General features: G+C 44.9%; 1 protein-coding gene across 1 annotated transcript in view; it reads left to right on the forward strand.

Moving 5' to 3' along the window:
* The window catches only part of DDX10 (DEAD-box helicase 10), a 1,393,858-nt gene that overhangs the window by 165,553 nt on the left and 1,209,773 nt on the right, over positions 1-18,532 (forward strand). Inside the window, exon 5 of the mRNA XM_044071854.1 lies at positions 16,003-16,123. Within this exon, the coding sequence (XP_043927789.1) occupies positions 16,003-16,123 (121 nt within the window). The remainder of the gene's footprint in view (positions 1-16,002; positions 16,124-18,532) is intronic.

Below are 18,532 nucleotides of genomic sequence, written 5' to 3' on the forward strand. Positions count from 1 at the left end.
GGGGCTGTCCGAGGAGTCCTCATGGGCTGTATCCTGTTCCACTGGAACTCCTAGAGGTGCTGAGGCAGGCTGCCCCGAGGGCCGGATGAGGGGAGCCAGGACCAGATGAGAAGGAGTGCGGGAGGGAGCCGAAGCCAGGACCGGAGGCCTGGAAGCACTCGACAGTGCCCTCTCCACCGCAGCGAAAGCCGAGGGGGAGCCGCTCTCTGACGGACCCGAGATCCGACTCCCACTCGGATCCGAAGCGTGGATCGGACCCGGCGCCGAGAACGTCGGATCCGAAGGACCAGTGTGCCCCGACCAGGACGGAGCCGAAAGCACACCGAATCCCTCGGATCCAAAGCTCGGCCCACGGCTCCGAGAGGTCGGATCTGACAAACTCGAGGGAGTCTGAGCCGATGTGCCCAGCACGGTCGGCTCCGACCTACCCACGGACCCAACGTGGCTCTGCTCCGAGCGCTCCGAACCCGGAATGCGGGTCGGAGAAGGAGCTATAGGAGCGAAAAAAGGGGTCGAGCTCCCCCCCAGAGGGGGGGGGGGGCAAGAGCACTCCCATCTGCATCTGGGCCTGGATGAATCTCCTCATCATCCGGTCCATGTCCGCATCAAACATGCTAAAAGTGGACCTCGAAGAGGCCACCGAGGCAGACCTGGAGTGTCGCCTTGATGACCTCGACGGGGACCGGATCACCTTCTCCTCGGGTCCCGGGGAGAAACAAGGGGATTGGATCCGAGGAGGAGGAGATCGAGAAGACTTGGAGGGAGAAGCCCTCTTGACGGGCGGGGCCGATCAGGAGTCCTCGGCCCGCCGCTTAAGGTGCTTCTCCCGCCGCTTCTCTTTCCTGGACTCCCTATCCTCCAGAGCCAAAGCGGGAGGTTGAGTCCCGGTCGGAGGAAGGGAGGCAGGAGTGACCGCTACCGGGGGGGTAGCGGGCACCGAAGTACCGGAGGCCGAAGCAGAATCTGGGGGTAAAAGGCCCGCCAGAACTAGCTTCAACCTTCGACCCTTGAGTGCCCTGGGGTTGAACGCCGCACAAATCGCGAAACCCGAAGAGAGATGTTCAACCCCAAGGCACCTAACGCACAGAGTGTGGCCATCAGCCGGTGAAAGCTTGTGACCACACTCGGTGCATTTCGAAAAAAATGGCTTTAGGGGCCTCCGACATTACTACCGTAAAGCACACTCACTAGGCCCCTAACACTCAAGTCACACACACATGCTACGACCAGCGGGGGAGAGAGAAATATCTTAAATTAAATTTAAGCTGAAAAGCTAAAATAATAACAAGATTAGTGTTAAGGGTAAACCTACCACGCACACACAGTCACTCACTCAGAAAGAAGAAAGAAAAACTTTTTCCTCACAAAAACGCCAAGAGCTCTGGAATCTAGCTGTTGCTTGAAGAGCGGCAAACTAGATCGGAGGTCAGTTAGGGTAGGCAGGGGATTATGGGTAAGGGGAGGAGCTAGGAGCTCGGATCTATGCTATGATAGAAGTTACCGGCTCGGATCCGAGATCGGATCCGTATCCCAAAGGTTGCTGACAAATGAAGTTCCTACTTCAGATACCATGTTTAGAGGCTGTGTTCCATCATGTACCCCACACTATCCATTCTTGTCCCAGCTCAACTTTCCTCCTAGATGTGAAAAACAACTTAAAATTCTCAGTTAGTCGATTCTTAGCCTTTAGAAAGAGTCCCTTGCCTGACATTAAATTAGTAGATTTTGCATTGCTATGAGTTATACTGAAGTGATTGATGTTAATTAGAAATGCATCTGCTTGAACTCCCTATACTGTGTGAGACGTCATTTGTTTTTATTGAGCTGCTTGTTACTTCTTTAATTACTGGTTTTAGTGTTTACTCATACAGATGCTTCAAAAGTTCACACATCAGTAATTTCCTGATTAAGTGCCTGTGCCTGCAAACCATTCATCCATAACTGCCACACTCTGCTTGTAGATGAAAAAAAAAACAGCTAATAGTTCTGCAGTTGCGTGACATAGCGTATCTCAAATGGTAGAAAACTATTATTTTATATAATTTTAGTGTACACTTCTGCCTGTATGCATAACAACAGGGGAACCACCGTAATGTAATACATGCGCATGATCAGTTCACTTCAACCTCTTCCTATTAGCATCCCAAGATCACAACATTATGTTGCTTATATTTAGCCTTTGTTTATTAAGTAGGAACCCCAGCTATATTACAGTTGAAAAAAGTACTTTCTCACTTTAACATCTTTAGAATTAACACCAGGCACATCTTTACCAGCCTTCTCGCCTCTTCCTGTCCTGGATTCTCACTGATACAATACGCAGATGATTCTGCATTTATCACTATTGCTGAATCAACAACTCAGCTAAAATCACACACAGTCCTCTGTAGAACACTAGCTATCTGAAAATCAACTTATCCTTAATCCAAAGAAAACCAAATTACTACTCTTTCTCCCTAAAAACCTTAACCACATAAAGTCTTCCTTCTCCATATTGTCACAGAATAATACTCAATACAGGTGGACACCGGTACAAAACTCTTAGGTGTTACTATTGATGATAGACTAACCTTTGATTTACACGTCAATAATTGTATCCGAAAAACGCATCTCAAGTTTGGTCTCCTCTATAGAAACAAAAAATATCTTACCAAAACAGCAAAACTAACCCTTTCAAATGCCTACCTCTTACCCACTTTACTCTTTTGTTTGTGTGTGTCTTTCTGCTTTTCCCGGTTAGGGGTCGCCACAGCAGAACTCCGGTCTGCTAATGATTGGTAGTTGATTTTTACGTGCCGAGTTACCAGCTGTGACGCACAACCTTTAACGAAGGTACGCCCATTCACGCATGTCTCCACGCAGAAGACGCTCTAGCTGAGAATCGAACCAGACAGCGTCTTACTGTGAGGCAACTTTATTCTATAGCTCCCAAATTCTCACCAGCCTCAACACTGGACTACGAAACAAGTTAGAAACAACTTATAACAGGATTGCCAGATTTGCTACTCAAAATTCTTACAAGTCCCATCACTGTCTATCACTAAAAGAACTAAATTGGCTAGAATTACCTAACCTGCTTCAGTATAATTAGTTTCAGATTATTCATTCCATTCTCTACAAACCCTCTTTCTGTCCAACTATCTCATCTCTAATCTCCCATTACCTACCCACTAGATTACTCCGCAGTTCTGAACAAGGCCTACTAAAAATCTACAAACCAAAGACCAAAATGGGTCACCTAGTCTATAGCTTTAACCCTTCCAAGGCCTGGAATACCCTACCACTAGATATAAGATCTCTTAAACATCCTACAAAAAATGCCTTGATGAAAAATGGACCTGACAATGTAGTTATCCACCATAAACTCTCCCCTATAACCTTCTATTTCCCTTCCCTCTTCCTTCCCTTCAATAAACAAACTTACTACTTTATCTTCTCCTCTTGCTACATCACTGTACAAACATAACTAGTAAAATATTTCAGCTATGTAAGTATTGCACTATTATGTATGTAATATGTAATTATGAATGTATCCCTCTGATTAATGCATTTCTGTATATATTTCACTTGCCACAGTGTAATGTATGACATTGTAATGCAGTAATGTGTGGTACTGATGAATGTATTCTATATGTATTCAATTTATAAAATTTCTATTTTTCTGTTGGAGCTTTTCTCCTCGGGTATCTGCTGAAAACAGGCAATTGTAGCCCAGTCAGACAAGCCCGGTTACCAAATATAAAATAAAAAAATAAATAAATAAAATAAGACCCCCCCCTATCTCCCATTTAAAATACGTTTACAGAACTACTTTATTATGCACATATTACTAAGAAAAAATGTTGTACTTACAATTGCATATTAATTTCCTTCATTATCTTTCTAAACATTAATGATAAGGTGAGAATGATACTTTACTGACCCCTTACCAGTTTAATACAGTCCACAAACTTCCTTTTTCCTTCCCACTTCTTGTAGAAACACGGTTCTCATATCCAAACTGCATCTTATGACAGTGAAAGTTTACAGTTCATCTGTTTTTTCCCCTACCTTTGGATTCCTGCTGGTCTTTATCATCTTGACCGAGACTTGTCTTTGGTTGAAGTCCAAGGTACTCCTGTTTTTCTAGTCTGTTCCTGATGTTTTTTTTTTTTTTTTTTTTTTGTCTTTTTCCTGATATTCAGTTACTTTCCTTTAGGACAATGTAAACGGTTTTACTGGCAAGTTCTGTCTATGTGCTGTGCCATTGTCAGAGGAATGAGAGTCGGACTCTCTTTCAACCTGCTGGTTCACTTTTTGCTGGGTACATTTTATTTATTATTTATTTAACACTTGATCTGGAGTAGGGACTTCATTTGTCAGCAACCTGTGGGTCTTGGATCCGATATCGGATCCGAGCCGGCAACTTGTAGCATAGCTATGGATCCGAGCTCCTAGCTCCTCCCCTCACCCATAATCCCCTGCCAACCTCCTATGACCTCAGATCTAGTTTGCCGCGCTTGAGTGTGTAGCTAGATTTTAGAGCTCCTGGCGTTTTCTACAGATAAGTGAAATTTGTTTCATATTTTTTTATCTGGAGTACGGAGTTCATTTGTCAGCAACCTGTGGGTCTTGGATCCGATATCGGATCCGAGCTGGCAACTTGTAGCATAGCTATGGATCCGAGCTCCTAGCTCCTCCTCTCACCCATAATCCCCTGCCAACCTCCTATGACCCCAGATCTAGTTTGCCGCGCTTGAGTGTGTAGCTAGATTTTAGAGCTCCTGCCGTTTTCTACAGATAAGTGAAATTTGTTTCATATATTTTTTTTTCGAACTTGTAATTGTAATTTGTGTGAGTGGTCCTCCCCTCGCTGGTCGTTAGAGTGTGTCTGTGTGTATTTGTGTTTGGGGCCTGGTGTGCTTGTGTAGTATACTTTAGTTTTGGGTATAGCAGAGGCCCCAAAACCTATTTTTTCTAAATGCACCGAGTGTGGCCATAAGCTATCGCCGGCTGATGGCCACACTTGGTGTGTTCGGTGCCTTGGGGTTGAACACCTGTCTTCAGGATGTACAATTTGTGCAGCGTTCAACCCCAGGGCACTGAAAGAGCGGAGGTCGAAGCTTGTCCTGGCGGGTCTTTTGCCTCCGGATTTGGCTTCGGCCCCGGCCCCCGCTCCTCCCGTGGCACCTCCTCAGCCTGTCCCGTGGCACCTCCTCAGCCTGTGGTGGTAGCCATTCCTGCCCCCCTTCCCCCGGCCGGGATTCAAACTCCCACTAAAGCGCCAGAGGACAGGGAGGCCAGGAGGGAGAAACGGAAGGAGAAGCACCACAAGCGGCGGGCCGAGGCCTCCGCTTCGGCCCCCCCCCCCCGGCTAAGCGGGCTTCTCCCTCCATGGCTTCCAGGTCTCCTCCTCCTCGGCTCCGATCTCCTTGCTTCTCCCCGGGACCCGAGGAGGAGGAGACCCGATCTCAGTCGAGGTCATCGAGGCGGCACTCCAGGCCTGCCTCGGTGGCCTCTTTGAGATCTACTTATAGCCTGTCAGATGCAGACTTGGACTGGATGTTGCGAAGGTTAATCCAGGCCCAGCTGCAGATGGGAGTGCTCTTGCCCCCCCCCCCTTTCTTTGCTCCGATTGCTCCCTCTCCGACCCGCTTTCCGGGTTCGGAACATTCGGAGCCGGGCAGCATCGGAGCCAGGGGTGGATCGGCGCCGACAGTACTGGGTACTTCGGATCCGACCCTGCCCTCGAGTTTATCGGTTCCATCGTCGGATCCGACCTCTCGGAGCTGTGGGCCGAGCTTCGGATTCGAGGTTTTCAGTGTGCCTTCGGCTCTGTCCAGGTCAGAGCACACTGGTCCCTCGGATCCGACGGTCTCTGTGCCGGTTCCAATCCCTTCATCGGATCCGTGTGGAAGTCGACTTTCGGAGCCCAGGGAGAGTGGCTCCCCCTCGGCCTTCGATGCAGTGGAGAGGGCTCTGTCGAGAGCATCCAGACCCCTGGCTCTTGCCTCGGCTCCACCCTGCACTCCCTCTTTGCTGGGTCAGGCTTCCATCACCCGGCCACAGGGACAGCCTGCTTCAATGTCCCAAGTTGTTCCATTGGAACAAGATACTGCTGGCGAGACTTCCTCGGACAGCCCTCCCGAGGAAGTGCTTCGCAAGCACAAGTGTAAGAGGAGGCACGTGGACTCCCCCGAGTCCTTAACAGAGGACACGGACTTGGATGAAGGGGAAGGCTCCCCAAGGTCACCCCCGGAGGATGTCTCCTTTGGAGACATCATGGAAATGCTTGGGATCAGAGGTGGGTGGTCTGCCCCCAAGGCTTCCTCTGACGAGTCATTGTTCCTGGAGGCATTCGAAGCAGGCCCGTCTATCTCTTGGGTGTCCCCACCGGCCGATCCCCTGGTGGACCTTATTACCACTAGGGCATGGAAGGAGCCAGACACTGTGGAGCCACTCCCTAAATGCCCGGACAGGATACTGAGCCCCCCCGTGGACCGGTCCCACTGGAGCAAGGGTCCCCCCGTAGATGCCATGTTGACGGCGGCAGCCACGAAGAGGGAACTAGCTCAGAAGAGCCCCTCGGTCCATCCACCGAGCAAGGAGTCCCGCTCGATGGATCGACTTGGGAAGCAGGTTTTTAGTTCAGCGACCTTCTCGGTAACGTCTCTGAACTATATGGCACATGTCATCAGGATGCAGCAGGATCTTATCAAAGAATACGCTGCTTCCCCCCTGAGTCCATGTCGGCGGAGGACAAGCAGTTGTACTCCACTCGAATGGCCACTCTAAGGTCTATCTCCAATACCTCTATGCGGCTTTAGTCCCACGCTACTGAGGGAGCCACTAGAACTAGCGGAGTGGGCCTAGTCATGAGACGTCAGGCCTGGCTCTGGCATTGTGACTTCGCGGAGCCCTTTAAGGCGTCCTTTGCGAATGCCCCTTTTGATGGTTCTGCCTTGTTTGGCAAGACCGTTCGCGAAACACTGGTCCAGAGCGAGAAAGACGGGAAGACGTTGTCTGCCGTCGGAGTCCGCTTCTCTGCTCCCCAGAGGTCCTTCTCGAAGAACCAAAAGGGACAGAAGAAGATGGGGTTCCGGAAATCGCAACATTCCCAACCTGCTCCGGACAACCAGTCAATCCGTGGCAGAGGAGGACAAGGAGGACGCCACCCTAGGGGCAGAGGGGCCCCGAAAAACTTTGGGTCCAGAGAATCCTTCTCTGACTGGTCCACGCAGCAGCCCTGAAGGGTTGCCCGACTGCTCTGCTCTGGAGGCAGTCGGGGGGCGTTTCTCGAGACATCTGGCGGCATGGGAGTCCATCACATCAGACCCCGCTGGGTGCTTCGTATCATATCCAGAGGCTACAAAATTCCTATGTATCATGTCCCCAAACCCAGGAGCCTCCCCGATGTTCCACCCGATCAGAGGGAGGCTGCAGCCGCAGAAATCCAGCGGCTGTTAGAAAAAAGAGCCATCCAACTCGTCCCACAAGACCAGCTCGGATTAGGGTTCTACTCCAGGTTCTTTCTGGTGCCAAAAAAGACGGGGGACTTGAGACCAATTCTAGATCTTTCCCTCTTGAACCTGTTGGTAACCAAGGAAAAATTCCGAATGGTCACTCTTCAATCCATTCTCCCCCTCTTACGGGAGAGCGATTGGATGTGCTCTATAGACCTCAAGGATGCGTACTACCATATTCTAATGGACAGACGATATAGGAGGTTTCTCCGCTTCCGGTTGGGAGCCAGTCATTATCAGTTCAGGGTCCTTCCCTTTGGCCTCACCACAGCCCCCAGGGTGTTCACCAAAGTTTAAGCAGTGATAGCGGCCCACCTGAGACTCCAGGGAATGCAGGTCTTTCCGTATCTGGACGACTGGCTTCTAACCGCCCCAACAAGGCATCTACTCTTCTCAGCCAGAGATTACTTTCTCCACCTAGCCCCCCAGTTAGGCATCACAATCAATGTGGACAAATCTTCCCTTGCTCCGACACAAGTTATAGAGTTTATAGGGGCCAGATTAGATACCAGGGATCTACGAGTCTTCCTGACTTCGGAACAACTACAGAATCTGAGATTGCATGTGTGGGCCATCCTACAATTGGAAGCCAAACCGACGGCATTGGTCCTGAGGGCACTGGGCTCTATGGCGGCTGCAATAACGCTTCTTCCATGTGCTCGCCTAAATATGAGGGTACTGCAGTGGACCCTTCAAGTGCAATGGTCCTTCCAATCTCTTCCTCTCTGCCACCCTATCTCTATCAGCAAAGTTTGCAGGAGGGCCCTGTTATGGTGTCTCCAATCCCAGGACCTCCATATAGGCCGGCTCTTCTGCACTCCTCCCCCTCTCGCCATGGTGACCACGGATGCCTCTCGCCTCGGGTGGTGGGGCATTACACGGGCAGAACTGTCCAAGGCACGTGGAACGATACAGAGACCTCCTTACATATCAACGTTCTGGAGATGAGAGCGGTGCTGTTGGCGTTGCAGGCACTTCAGAATCTCCTCCCCGTAGGAACGATTGCAATTCAGTCAGACAACATGTCTGTTGTTTGGTACATCAACAAACAGTGGGGAACCAGATCCTACCCCTTATGGCGAGAAGCCATGAGAGTGTGGGAATGGGCGATTTCCACCAACCGCTTTCTGATCGCAACGCACATTCTGGGGCGGGCCAACATTCTGGCGGACAAACTTAGCCGCACCATTCTTTCCCCTTACGAGTGGTCTCTCAACCCACTAGTAGCGAAGCAGATATTCGCAAAATGGGGGCAACCCTGCTGCGATCACTTTGCCTCTCCCTCAAATACGAAATGCGACAGCTTCTTCGCTCGAAATGCGACAGCTTCTTCGCTCTGATTCCCCCACCAGGGGAAGCCCCGAGAGATGCTCTGGTGCATGTTTGGCTGCCCGTTCTACTCTATGCCTACCCTCCTTTACCCCTGATGCTAAAGCTCTTACAGAAAGCCTCGCAGTTGGGGAGTAGAATGATCCTCATTGCCCCATTCTGGCCTCGGCAAACTTGGTTCCCTTACCTGTGGTCTCATCTAGTGAATCCTCCTTGGATTCTAGATCCCACTAATCTCCCATCCATCGGAATTACAGACCCCGAATCTGGTCAACCTAAAGCTGACAGCTTGGTTGCTCCAGTTCCACTCTTAGTCAGGACTCCCGACATCTCTTCACCAGTCAAAGCCATCCTGGTGGCAGCACATAAGCCTTCCACCAGGAAAATATACCACAGTAAATGGAGACGCTTTTCAGTCTGGGCGGAAGATCATAATCTGGATCCCTTCACTGCCCCTCTACTGTCCGTACTGGATTTTCTAACCGGACTCTTTCAGCAAGGAGCTAGTTGTTCCACAGTCAAGGTACAGTTGGCAGCCATCTCCCATTACCATGTGGGACATGAGACAGGTCCTTTGATGTCAGCTAAATTGTGCAAAACTTTTCTCAAGGGCACCTTTCTACTCAGGCCCCCTGTCAAAGAAGCCGTACCCCCTTGGGATATTTCTCTAGTCCTTCAAGCCTTGACCGCTTCTCCCTTTGAACCAGCCGCATCGGTCGATCTCAAATATTTGTCCTGGAAAACAGCATTCCTAGTAGCCATCACTTCAGCCAAGAGAGTTTCGGAACTACAAGCCCTTTCCGTAAAGCCCCCTTACTTGGTCTTCCATCTGGACAGATTGTGCCTCAGGACCAATCCCTCCTTTCTTCCCAAGGTGGCATCGGAAATAAATATCAATCTGTCCATCAACTTACCGGTTTTCTTCCCTAAGTATCAAAATAAAGGAGAATACAAGCTGCATTCTTTTGATGTACACAGGCAGCTGCGTTTCTATATTCATAGGACAGCTGGTCACAGACAATCTGATCAGCTGTTTGTCTCCTTTGCTAAATTCAGTTTAGGTAAAGCCGTTTCAAAGGTCACCTTGTCACGTTGGATTTCTCAATGTATTCTTCTGGCCTACCAAGCTTCTGGGGGCCCGCACCTGAGGGAGTCCTTGCACATTCCACTTGCTCCATCTCTACTTTTGCTGCTTTTAAATCTAGAGTGCCATTGGATGATATTTGCTCGGCAGCTACTTGAGCCTCATCTCATACCTTTATTAACCACTACAAACTGGACGTAATTTCTAGAGGGAGAGCATCCTTTGGCTCCGCAGTGCTCCGGAACATCCTTCCATGATAGCCACCCAAGATTCAGGTAGCTGGGGACTCTGTCCCACAGGTTGCTGACAAATGAAGTCCCTACTCCAGATTAAGAAGTTATGTACTCACCATAACGTTCCATCTGAGTAGGTGGCTTCATTTGTCTGCAACCATCCCCCTGGCCTTCAGAATTTGGTCCTGTTATATTGATCTAGCTATTATGCTTGTTGGAACACCTTTTCAGGTGTGCATAGTGGGGCAAACTTGATCTGAGGTCATAGGAGGTTGGCTGGGGATTATGGGTGAGGGGAGGAGCTAGGAGCTCGGATCCATAGCTATGCTACCAGTTGCCGGCTCGGATCCGATATCGGATCCAAGACCCACAGATTGCAGACAAATGAAGCCACCTACTCAGATGGAACATTATGGTGAGTACATAACTTCTTATTGACCAGGATAGTCTGACTGGACAACAGGTGTCTGTTTTCAGCTGAGTCCTGGGGAGAAAAGCTCCACAAAGTAGTTTAGTAAAAATTAATTAACAGTAGTTTACAAACGTGATTAATAATAGCTTAAAAAAGTGAGTAACAATAGTTAAGAAAACATCCTCAAGTAAGGTTAATTGAGCAAAAGGCAGGTTGTAGAAGCATATGATCACAGTACATTTTGTATATCCAGTTGACGTCATAAAAACAAAAACTTATTACTTATTTACATTATGTACAAATCTGCTTAGGTAGATTATAATCAGTGGAACAGTGTTCTTCAGGGTCAGCCATGAAGAATAGGCTGGATGAGGTGAGTTCAGGAAGGGTCATTACAGTAAAGAATAGGCTGGATGAGGTGGGTTCAGGAAGGGTCATTACAGTTACACATATGGTTTTCATAAAGGTGTGATTTGAGGAGCTTTTTGAGTGTGGTAGTGTAGTTTTGTAGCCTGAGGTCTGGGGGTAGGGTGTTCCATGTTTTAGCAGCTTCATAGGGGATAGAGATTTCCCTGAGCTGTTTTCCCATGGAATGAAGTTGAGTAGGGCTTTGTTATAGAAGCGTAGTTCCCTGTTGGTGCTATAGAAGTTTATGAGGCCTGTTAGGGTAGGGGTTTTATCATGGTGATATAGTATTTGTTGGGCTAAGTTGAGTTGGTGGAAGTGAAGTAAGTTTGGAAATACAAACCAATGTAGTTTACGAAGGGATTGGCAGTGGTGAGAGCGTGCTTTAGCATTGGTTGCAAACCTAGCAAGTTGAAAGTTTGTTCAGGTCAGTTTTATTTAGATTTGTTAGTACTGGAGATGCATAGAGTAGGATTGATAAATGATGAGTTCTAGCTATGACACTTCTGGATTCGGAGGTTAAGAACTTGTTGCTATGATAGAGGCATCCTAGCTTTTTGTGGACTTTGTAGATGGTTGGGGGATATGTGTTTATTGTATTTAAGTTGGTGGTCAATTGTAAGAACTAGTAGTTTGCCATCAGAAACAGGAGTTGTGAGGGTTTTGTTGACAGAGAGAATAGAGAAGGTGGCGTCATTAGTCTTTATTGGGTGGAATAGCATTAGTTCAGTTTTTTTAGGGTTCAATATTAGCTGAGAATAGTTAAGCCAATTCTTGCGCTAAAATTTGTAGGAGATGGATGCTGGGTGCCAAGCAGATAAGGGTGGTGCCATCTGTATATCGAACTAATATCAGCTTTTGTGTTTGCTAAGTGGAGTTGGTTTATAAAGATATTGAAGAGAAGGGGGCCAAGTATTGAGCCTTGAAGTATTCCACAGTGGACTGTAGGGGGAGGGATAAGGATGTGAGCCATTTGACAGATTGAGAGTAGTTGTCTAGGTAGCTACTGAACCATTGTATGGTAAAGTTATCAAGGTTGAGTTCGGAGAGAGAAGACAGGAGTTTATTGTGAGAAACCTTATCGAATGCTTTGGATAAGTCTAGGAAGGTGGCAGAGGCAAGTTTCCCTTGTTTTCTGTATGAGGTTATGGTATTGATGAAGTTAGAGCAGTGGTGGTGCTCTGGCCTGGTCAAAATCTGTGCTGAGTTTTAGAGAATAGGTTGTTGGAGAGTAAGTGGGAGAGGAGTTGGTAGTGGTTACATCTTTCCAGAATCTTTGACAGGGGTGAAAGGATTGCAGTGTGGCAGTAGTTGGAGAGGTCGGTGGAGGGGCCACCCTTGTGGAGGGGAGTGATGTATGAGGTTTTCTATAAGGATGGAAAGTAGTGTTCATTAATGGATCTATTGATTAGTATTTAGATTGGGTAAGCGATGACCTTGGATGCAAGTTGGAGGTATTCGGCTGGGAGGTTGTCTACAGCTAGGGTAGTTGGTTTGGGTTTTGCTAGCAGTTTTTGGATGGCTGATATAGATACTGATTTGAGTGAAATGGGGGTGGTGATTGATTGGGCTTTGAAGGTTAGTGGGGGGGTGGTTGACTGGGCTGTGAAGGTTGGTGGGCTGGTGGTGGTTGGGTTTGTGTCTTTTATGAGCTTCAGTATGGAGGAGGTGAAGTAGTTGTTGAAGTAGGAGGCTATGTCAAGGTTAGTGCCTTCTATATTTGGTGGAGGGTTAGTGTTTTTTCCGGGTTGGAGGATGTTGTTCACTGCGGCCCAGAATTTCTGTGGGTTGTTGCTATATTTTCTTTGTAGTGTTATAAAGTGATTTTATTTGTCTGTCTTAACCTGTTTTTTGCTTTATTTCTAAGTTCTAGGAAGGCTTGTCTAGTTGTGGGTGTTTTATGTTGTTGCCAGGATTTCCATGCTTTGTCCCTTTGTTTTAGTAGGACTTTGGTGTTTTTTTTGTAACCAGTGGACAGGATTGCTATGCATTCTAATTGCTTTGATTGGGGCTAGCTGGTTTAGGATCTTTAGGAATGTGAAGTTAAAGTATTCTACTGCCATGTCCAGAGGGAGGGTTTTGGTGGGTGTCCAGCTGCAGGATTTTAAGATTTCTGTGAATAGGTCTGAGGGGAAGTTTTTGCGGGAACGGGTTTGTAGTAGGGAGGGTTACTACATTTGTTTGTGTCAAAGGATAAAGGTTGGTTGTGGTCACTGAGATAATTGGGTAATGTGCCACACTGGTGGGCAGTGCTGGCTTGGTTAGTGAAGATCCAGTCTAAAATGGATTCCCTTTTGGTGGTTTTATCTATGCATGTGTGTGTTTGAATGATTTGGGAAAAGTTATATAGGTTGACGTGGTTGATGGGTGTTAGGGAGTGGATAGAGTTTCATTCGATTTTATTTCTTCCTTCACCTGTTTTGCATTCAAAAATGTCTTTGCTCCGTATAGGAAAAAAACTGTTCTGAAGACAGCTGGATATAGCATCTTGAATCTCACACCTGCCCCTCAACATCCTCTAAGATCACATCTCTTCTGCCTGGTGGTACAGTGTGTAATCATTTTCCACAAGCATTCTGGTTTTCCGTGTTGATGATACTTCACTATTCTGCCACAGTTTTGTCAGGAGAAGTTCTATTTGTTGATATGACTGTATCTGTACTACCATAGACCTTGGTTCATTCTTGAGGCCAGATTTGGAGCATGCACTACGGACTATGATCTTAAACCTCAGAATTTGATTTTGAAAAAAAGCTGATGATCTACAGTACAAAAAAAAGGCTTAGAACATATTAAAAATCTAACTGTGCCAACATTTTGTAAACATGTGAAGTACATGAAAGTTTAATTGTGGGGTCTGAATTCTCCACATATCAATAAGGCCTTGATTTTCTGTAAGGTCATTGATGTTTCATATCTCACTTTATAAGGAGATCTCCTGTCTAAATTAGGTTTGTGCAGATGTCATACAACAGCATTTCATTCAAGTACTAGACAATTTAGTAAACAAGCTAAACTCTGTATACCATTTTCCACATCACTTAGCAAAAACAAATCAGTGAGTAAAGGGTGCTTGTAAGTCTCTTAACTACAAATATCACCAGGTTTGTAAAGGAAGCTAAGATGCCTGCTTAATGTCTTTCCATATTAATAGAATTGCTTCATGTGCATAGTATCAGTACACCTGTTTGCTTGGTTGCTGCTTGTATCATTTTTAGCAGCTTAACATTTAATCCTCTTGCTCTTAATTTTGCATCCAGTGACTTTGTTCATAAGTCATGTGTCTTGTTTGTCAGTGCATGTAGATATTTATTTCTGCTTTAACAGTGTTTATTTGATTGACATTCACAGATGTACTATATCTGGATTATATTCTGAGTTATACTCTGTTTCTTTAGAACTTTGTCTTTCATTATGAAAGTAACACTACCTTCAATAAAAGTAAACTGAAAAAATGAACAAAAAAGCCATTTATAAGTGTTTAATCTCACTTCTAAGTTTTGCTAGTTTCTCTTCTAGTTTGCTGCATAATTTTGTTGTTTATAAGCTTGTATCTTTTGCTACTGCGGTGGTGGTGCTGCGGTAGCGTTGTTGCTTCACAGTAAGACGTTGTCCTGTTCGATTCTCAGCTAAAGTGTCTTCTTTGTGGAGACATGCGTGAATGGGCGTACCTTCGTTGAAGGTTGTGCATCAGGGCTGGCAACTCGGCACGTAAAAATCTACTGCCAATCATTAGCGGACCGGAGTTCTGCTGTGGCGACCCCTAACCGGGAAAAGCCGAAAGAAACAACAACATAAGCTTGTATCTTTTATCTGCTCACTATTAACATGCATACTTTGAAATATTGTGCATTATTGGTAAATCTCGTCATACTATTCCAGGCATTTTTCCAGTTTTTGTATGCATGAGTTATGCTCAGGAATATCCTTTATTACAATTTGACAATTCCTCAATTTTCCTGGAAATGTGGAGACGCACAGCATTTTACTTGAATAGTAGTTCCCTGCCATCTTTTTTAAATATAGCTTTTCATTTTCTCAAGTCTGTTGATATGCAGTATTCTGTAAAAGTACTGAGAGATACTGGCCTGTAGATATTCTGATTCTGTACTTGAAGTGTTCAAAGCCAAAGGGAATATATCCAGATCCAAAATTTCATTCTTGTTTTACATGAAAGTTTAGCAAGTTAACTCTGGGAATACAGGTAGCCATTGATCCACCGGTCCGAGCATTCTGAAGCTACCTTAGCCTTTCTGTGCTGGCAGCATTTAAGTGAATATTAAATTTCTGTCTGTAAGGATATCTATTTAAGTATGAATCTGCTTCAGTTTTCCAAACTCTGCATATCTTGAGCAAAACTATGTAGGCCAGCTGCAATTTGTACTGGGAAGGAAGTAGCATATAACAACATGCCTATCATTATCATTTGCTGAAACTGCAGGATGATGAAGGTCTATCGTATGTTGTTTAATCTTGTACATTAGAAGTACGGAGAAAGGCAGTGTGTATGCAAGTGATATAAAGGCTACAAAAATTATAAGTAATAGAGAGTATTAATATATGAAACTGGCTTTTACATTGTCATGTCATATGGAAGAAAGTTGGCAATAGTTTGTAGAGTGGAAAGTACATAGGAATTTTTAGTAAGCCTTTTAAAGGGTGGAATGTATGCATTTTAAACAAAAGTGTGATATTAGTATTATGTGCATTGTAAAATAAGCACAATTAATATGGTTTTGATATGCAAACTGGTGAAGGATTATTTTTGAGACTAATTTATTTGTTTATTCAAGCATTCGGGTGGCAAAAAAGCTGTGAAATAATCCTGAGTATAATGCCAAACCATCTCAGAGACCTACACACATACACACACACACACACTTGCAGGTGGGGCAAACACCTGTGGGTAGTTTGGAAGATTATATGTATATATTTAATGAAAACTTATAAGGGGATGTCTTTGGACACTAGGGATTCATTTTGTACAGAAACTATGATCTGACATGTTTTTTAATGTTGGTGCATCATTTTTTTAAGGATCTGAAATTTGAAGCAGAAAGAATTACTCGTACAAACATTATTATTTGCACACCTGGGCGCCTTCTGCAACATATGGACGAAACCTCGTATTTCTATGCTTCTAACTTGCAGATGTTAGGTGAGTGCACTGAGTGATGTCTTTGTGCTTATGGGAGGATAAGTGAAAATATTTGTGTTCCAGTGGATAATTATACAAAAATGCTGTATTTTTTCTTAAATTCTTTGCTATCTTAACTGTTGCTTTTTGCTGCTATGTTGGGTAGGGGAAAGTAAGAATCCAAATTTAGAGTCTTGACTGTAATGCTGATTACCTTTGATTTTATTGATACAGAATGAAAGAAATGCATTAACAAAGTTCATTTATTTATTTGCTGTAAATTGCTTACAGTTTGACAATTATTGAGAAGCCGCAGTGGAACAGTGGTAGCGTTGTTGCCTGACAGCAAGAGGTTCTCTTGTTCGATTCTCAGCTGGAGTGCCTTCTGTGTGGAGTCTACATGTCCTCCCCGCGGTCGAGTGGCATTCAAAAGACATGCATGAATGGGCATGCCTTCGTTGAAGGTTGGGCATCGGGCTGGCAACTTGTCACCATAAAAATCTACTGCCAATCATTAGCGGGCTGGAGTTCCGCTGTGGCGACCCCTAACTGGGAAAAGCCGAAAAGAAAAACATATTTGCTAACTAGAACCTGTTTTCTGTAAGTGAGGTCAAGAATATTGTATTTCAGCATTCTGGTCTGCTGCAAGACAAATTGGTAAACAAGCTTAACTCTGTATACCGTTTTGCAGTCCTTGAGCAAAAAGAATCCGGTAATACTATAGTTAACAAAATTGCCAATCCACTACTTTGACATTCATTAAATCTTTCACAAATGTTAGAAATTCGCAAAATTGAAATAAAAAAAAAAAAAAAAAGTTTTATGCAGGGGCAACCCTCCCCCCCCCCCCCGTGCCCCCCACTCCTCTACAGCGTATATATACCAACTCAGAGATCACACAATGTTGGGGAAAGTGCAAAGCCCTAATCCCTGCTGTCACCTGAAATGCCAGCTTTATTGGTAAAGGTGCATTTTTATGTAGTTCTGCACCTAATAAAACTGTCAGCAAAAGGAATGTGTGACCTAATGCACTGTAACCATATGTATGTATATATACATACATACATACACACACACATGTGTGTGTGTGTGTGTGTGTGTGTGTGTGTGTGTGTGTGCACGTGCATGCGCTCATGTTTATATAAAACTTATATGGGTGGGGTGTCCTTGAGGTGATCTAATGGTACAATGGTTCCGCAGAAAAAAAGCCGGCACAGCTAATCAAACATTGCCGGCTTTGTTTCTATGAGAGATCCTGAACTGTGGGGATGTGGGAGTTCACCCTTTTCCCCATTTTTGAGCAATCTCTGAGGTGGTATGTTTAATTAGCTAAGAATGCAGGGGTGCAGGTGAGCTTCCCCCTTGCACAAACACTGTTTTTGTTCTGTTTTGATTAAGTGAAGATTGAAGAGTTCCTCCCAGTCTCTTGAAGTTCGCATATATGAGTGTACTGTGTAGTAACTTATAGTCGTATATGTTTTCATACACACGTGCACACATGCTCGTGTGTGTGTGTGTGTGTGTGTGTGTGTGTGTGTGTGTGTGTGTGTGTGTGTGTGTGTGTGTGTATATACATATACATAAATCTGTGCAGTAGATATCAAAAGTTTGCACAGTCCTTTTAAAATGCCAGGTTTTTGTGATATATCAAAAATGAGACCACAATAAATCATTTTAAAACTTTTCCCACTTTTAATGTGACCTGTGCAATTCAACTGAAAAACAAATCTGTTAGGGGAAAAAATATAAAAAATAAAAAAAAACTACAATAAGTTGTTTGCATAAGTGTGCACACCATTAAACTAATACTTTGTTGAAGCACCTTTTGATTTAATTACAACATGTAGAAACTGTGCCCTTAAATCAAAACATTGTGCATACAGAGTTGTCACAGACCCTGGGGGGAAAAACATGTCTTGACAGGAATTACTTGTATTTGTGTTGCCCAGAGCTGAAATTCTTAAATGGGATGTGCTTTTTCATGCTCAAAAGTTAATGCAGGCAGTCAAGAAACATTGCAGTCATTTCATAAGGAACTTGAGGAACTTAAAATTCAAACATTATAAGTATTCCCACTGAATTTGTAGTATTTTTGTGCTGTTATTTCTGTAAACTTTATCAAAATGTGCAACTCATTGTATTTATTTGAAGTAAAACTTGACATTAAAAGCCTACATTTTTACACTGAAGCTCTTGCTTTGCCCCATTGTATGTTTTTTTGCTGAAAGCTTGAATTGACTATTTATAGGTTTAGTAGTTAAACCACACAGGTCCCCAGTGAAATAAATAACATGTTTGTTGTTGTTTTTATCATCAAAGCTTGATGCGAGTACAACACATCTTATTAATTTCCTGGGATTTCAGTTTACACAAAATTCCCCTTGGTATACCTGTCATTTTTAATGTTATGTTTCTTGCTCAGATTTCCAC

Source organism: Protopterus annectens, chromosome 5.part0 (genome assembly GCF_019279795.1).
Source record: "Protopterus annectens isolate FY-2018-M chromosome 5.part0, PAN1.0, whole genome shotgun sequence".
NCBI classification, from domain to species: Eukaryota; Metazoa; Chordata; order Ceratodontiformes; family Protopteridae; genus Protopterus; species Protopterus annectens.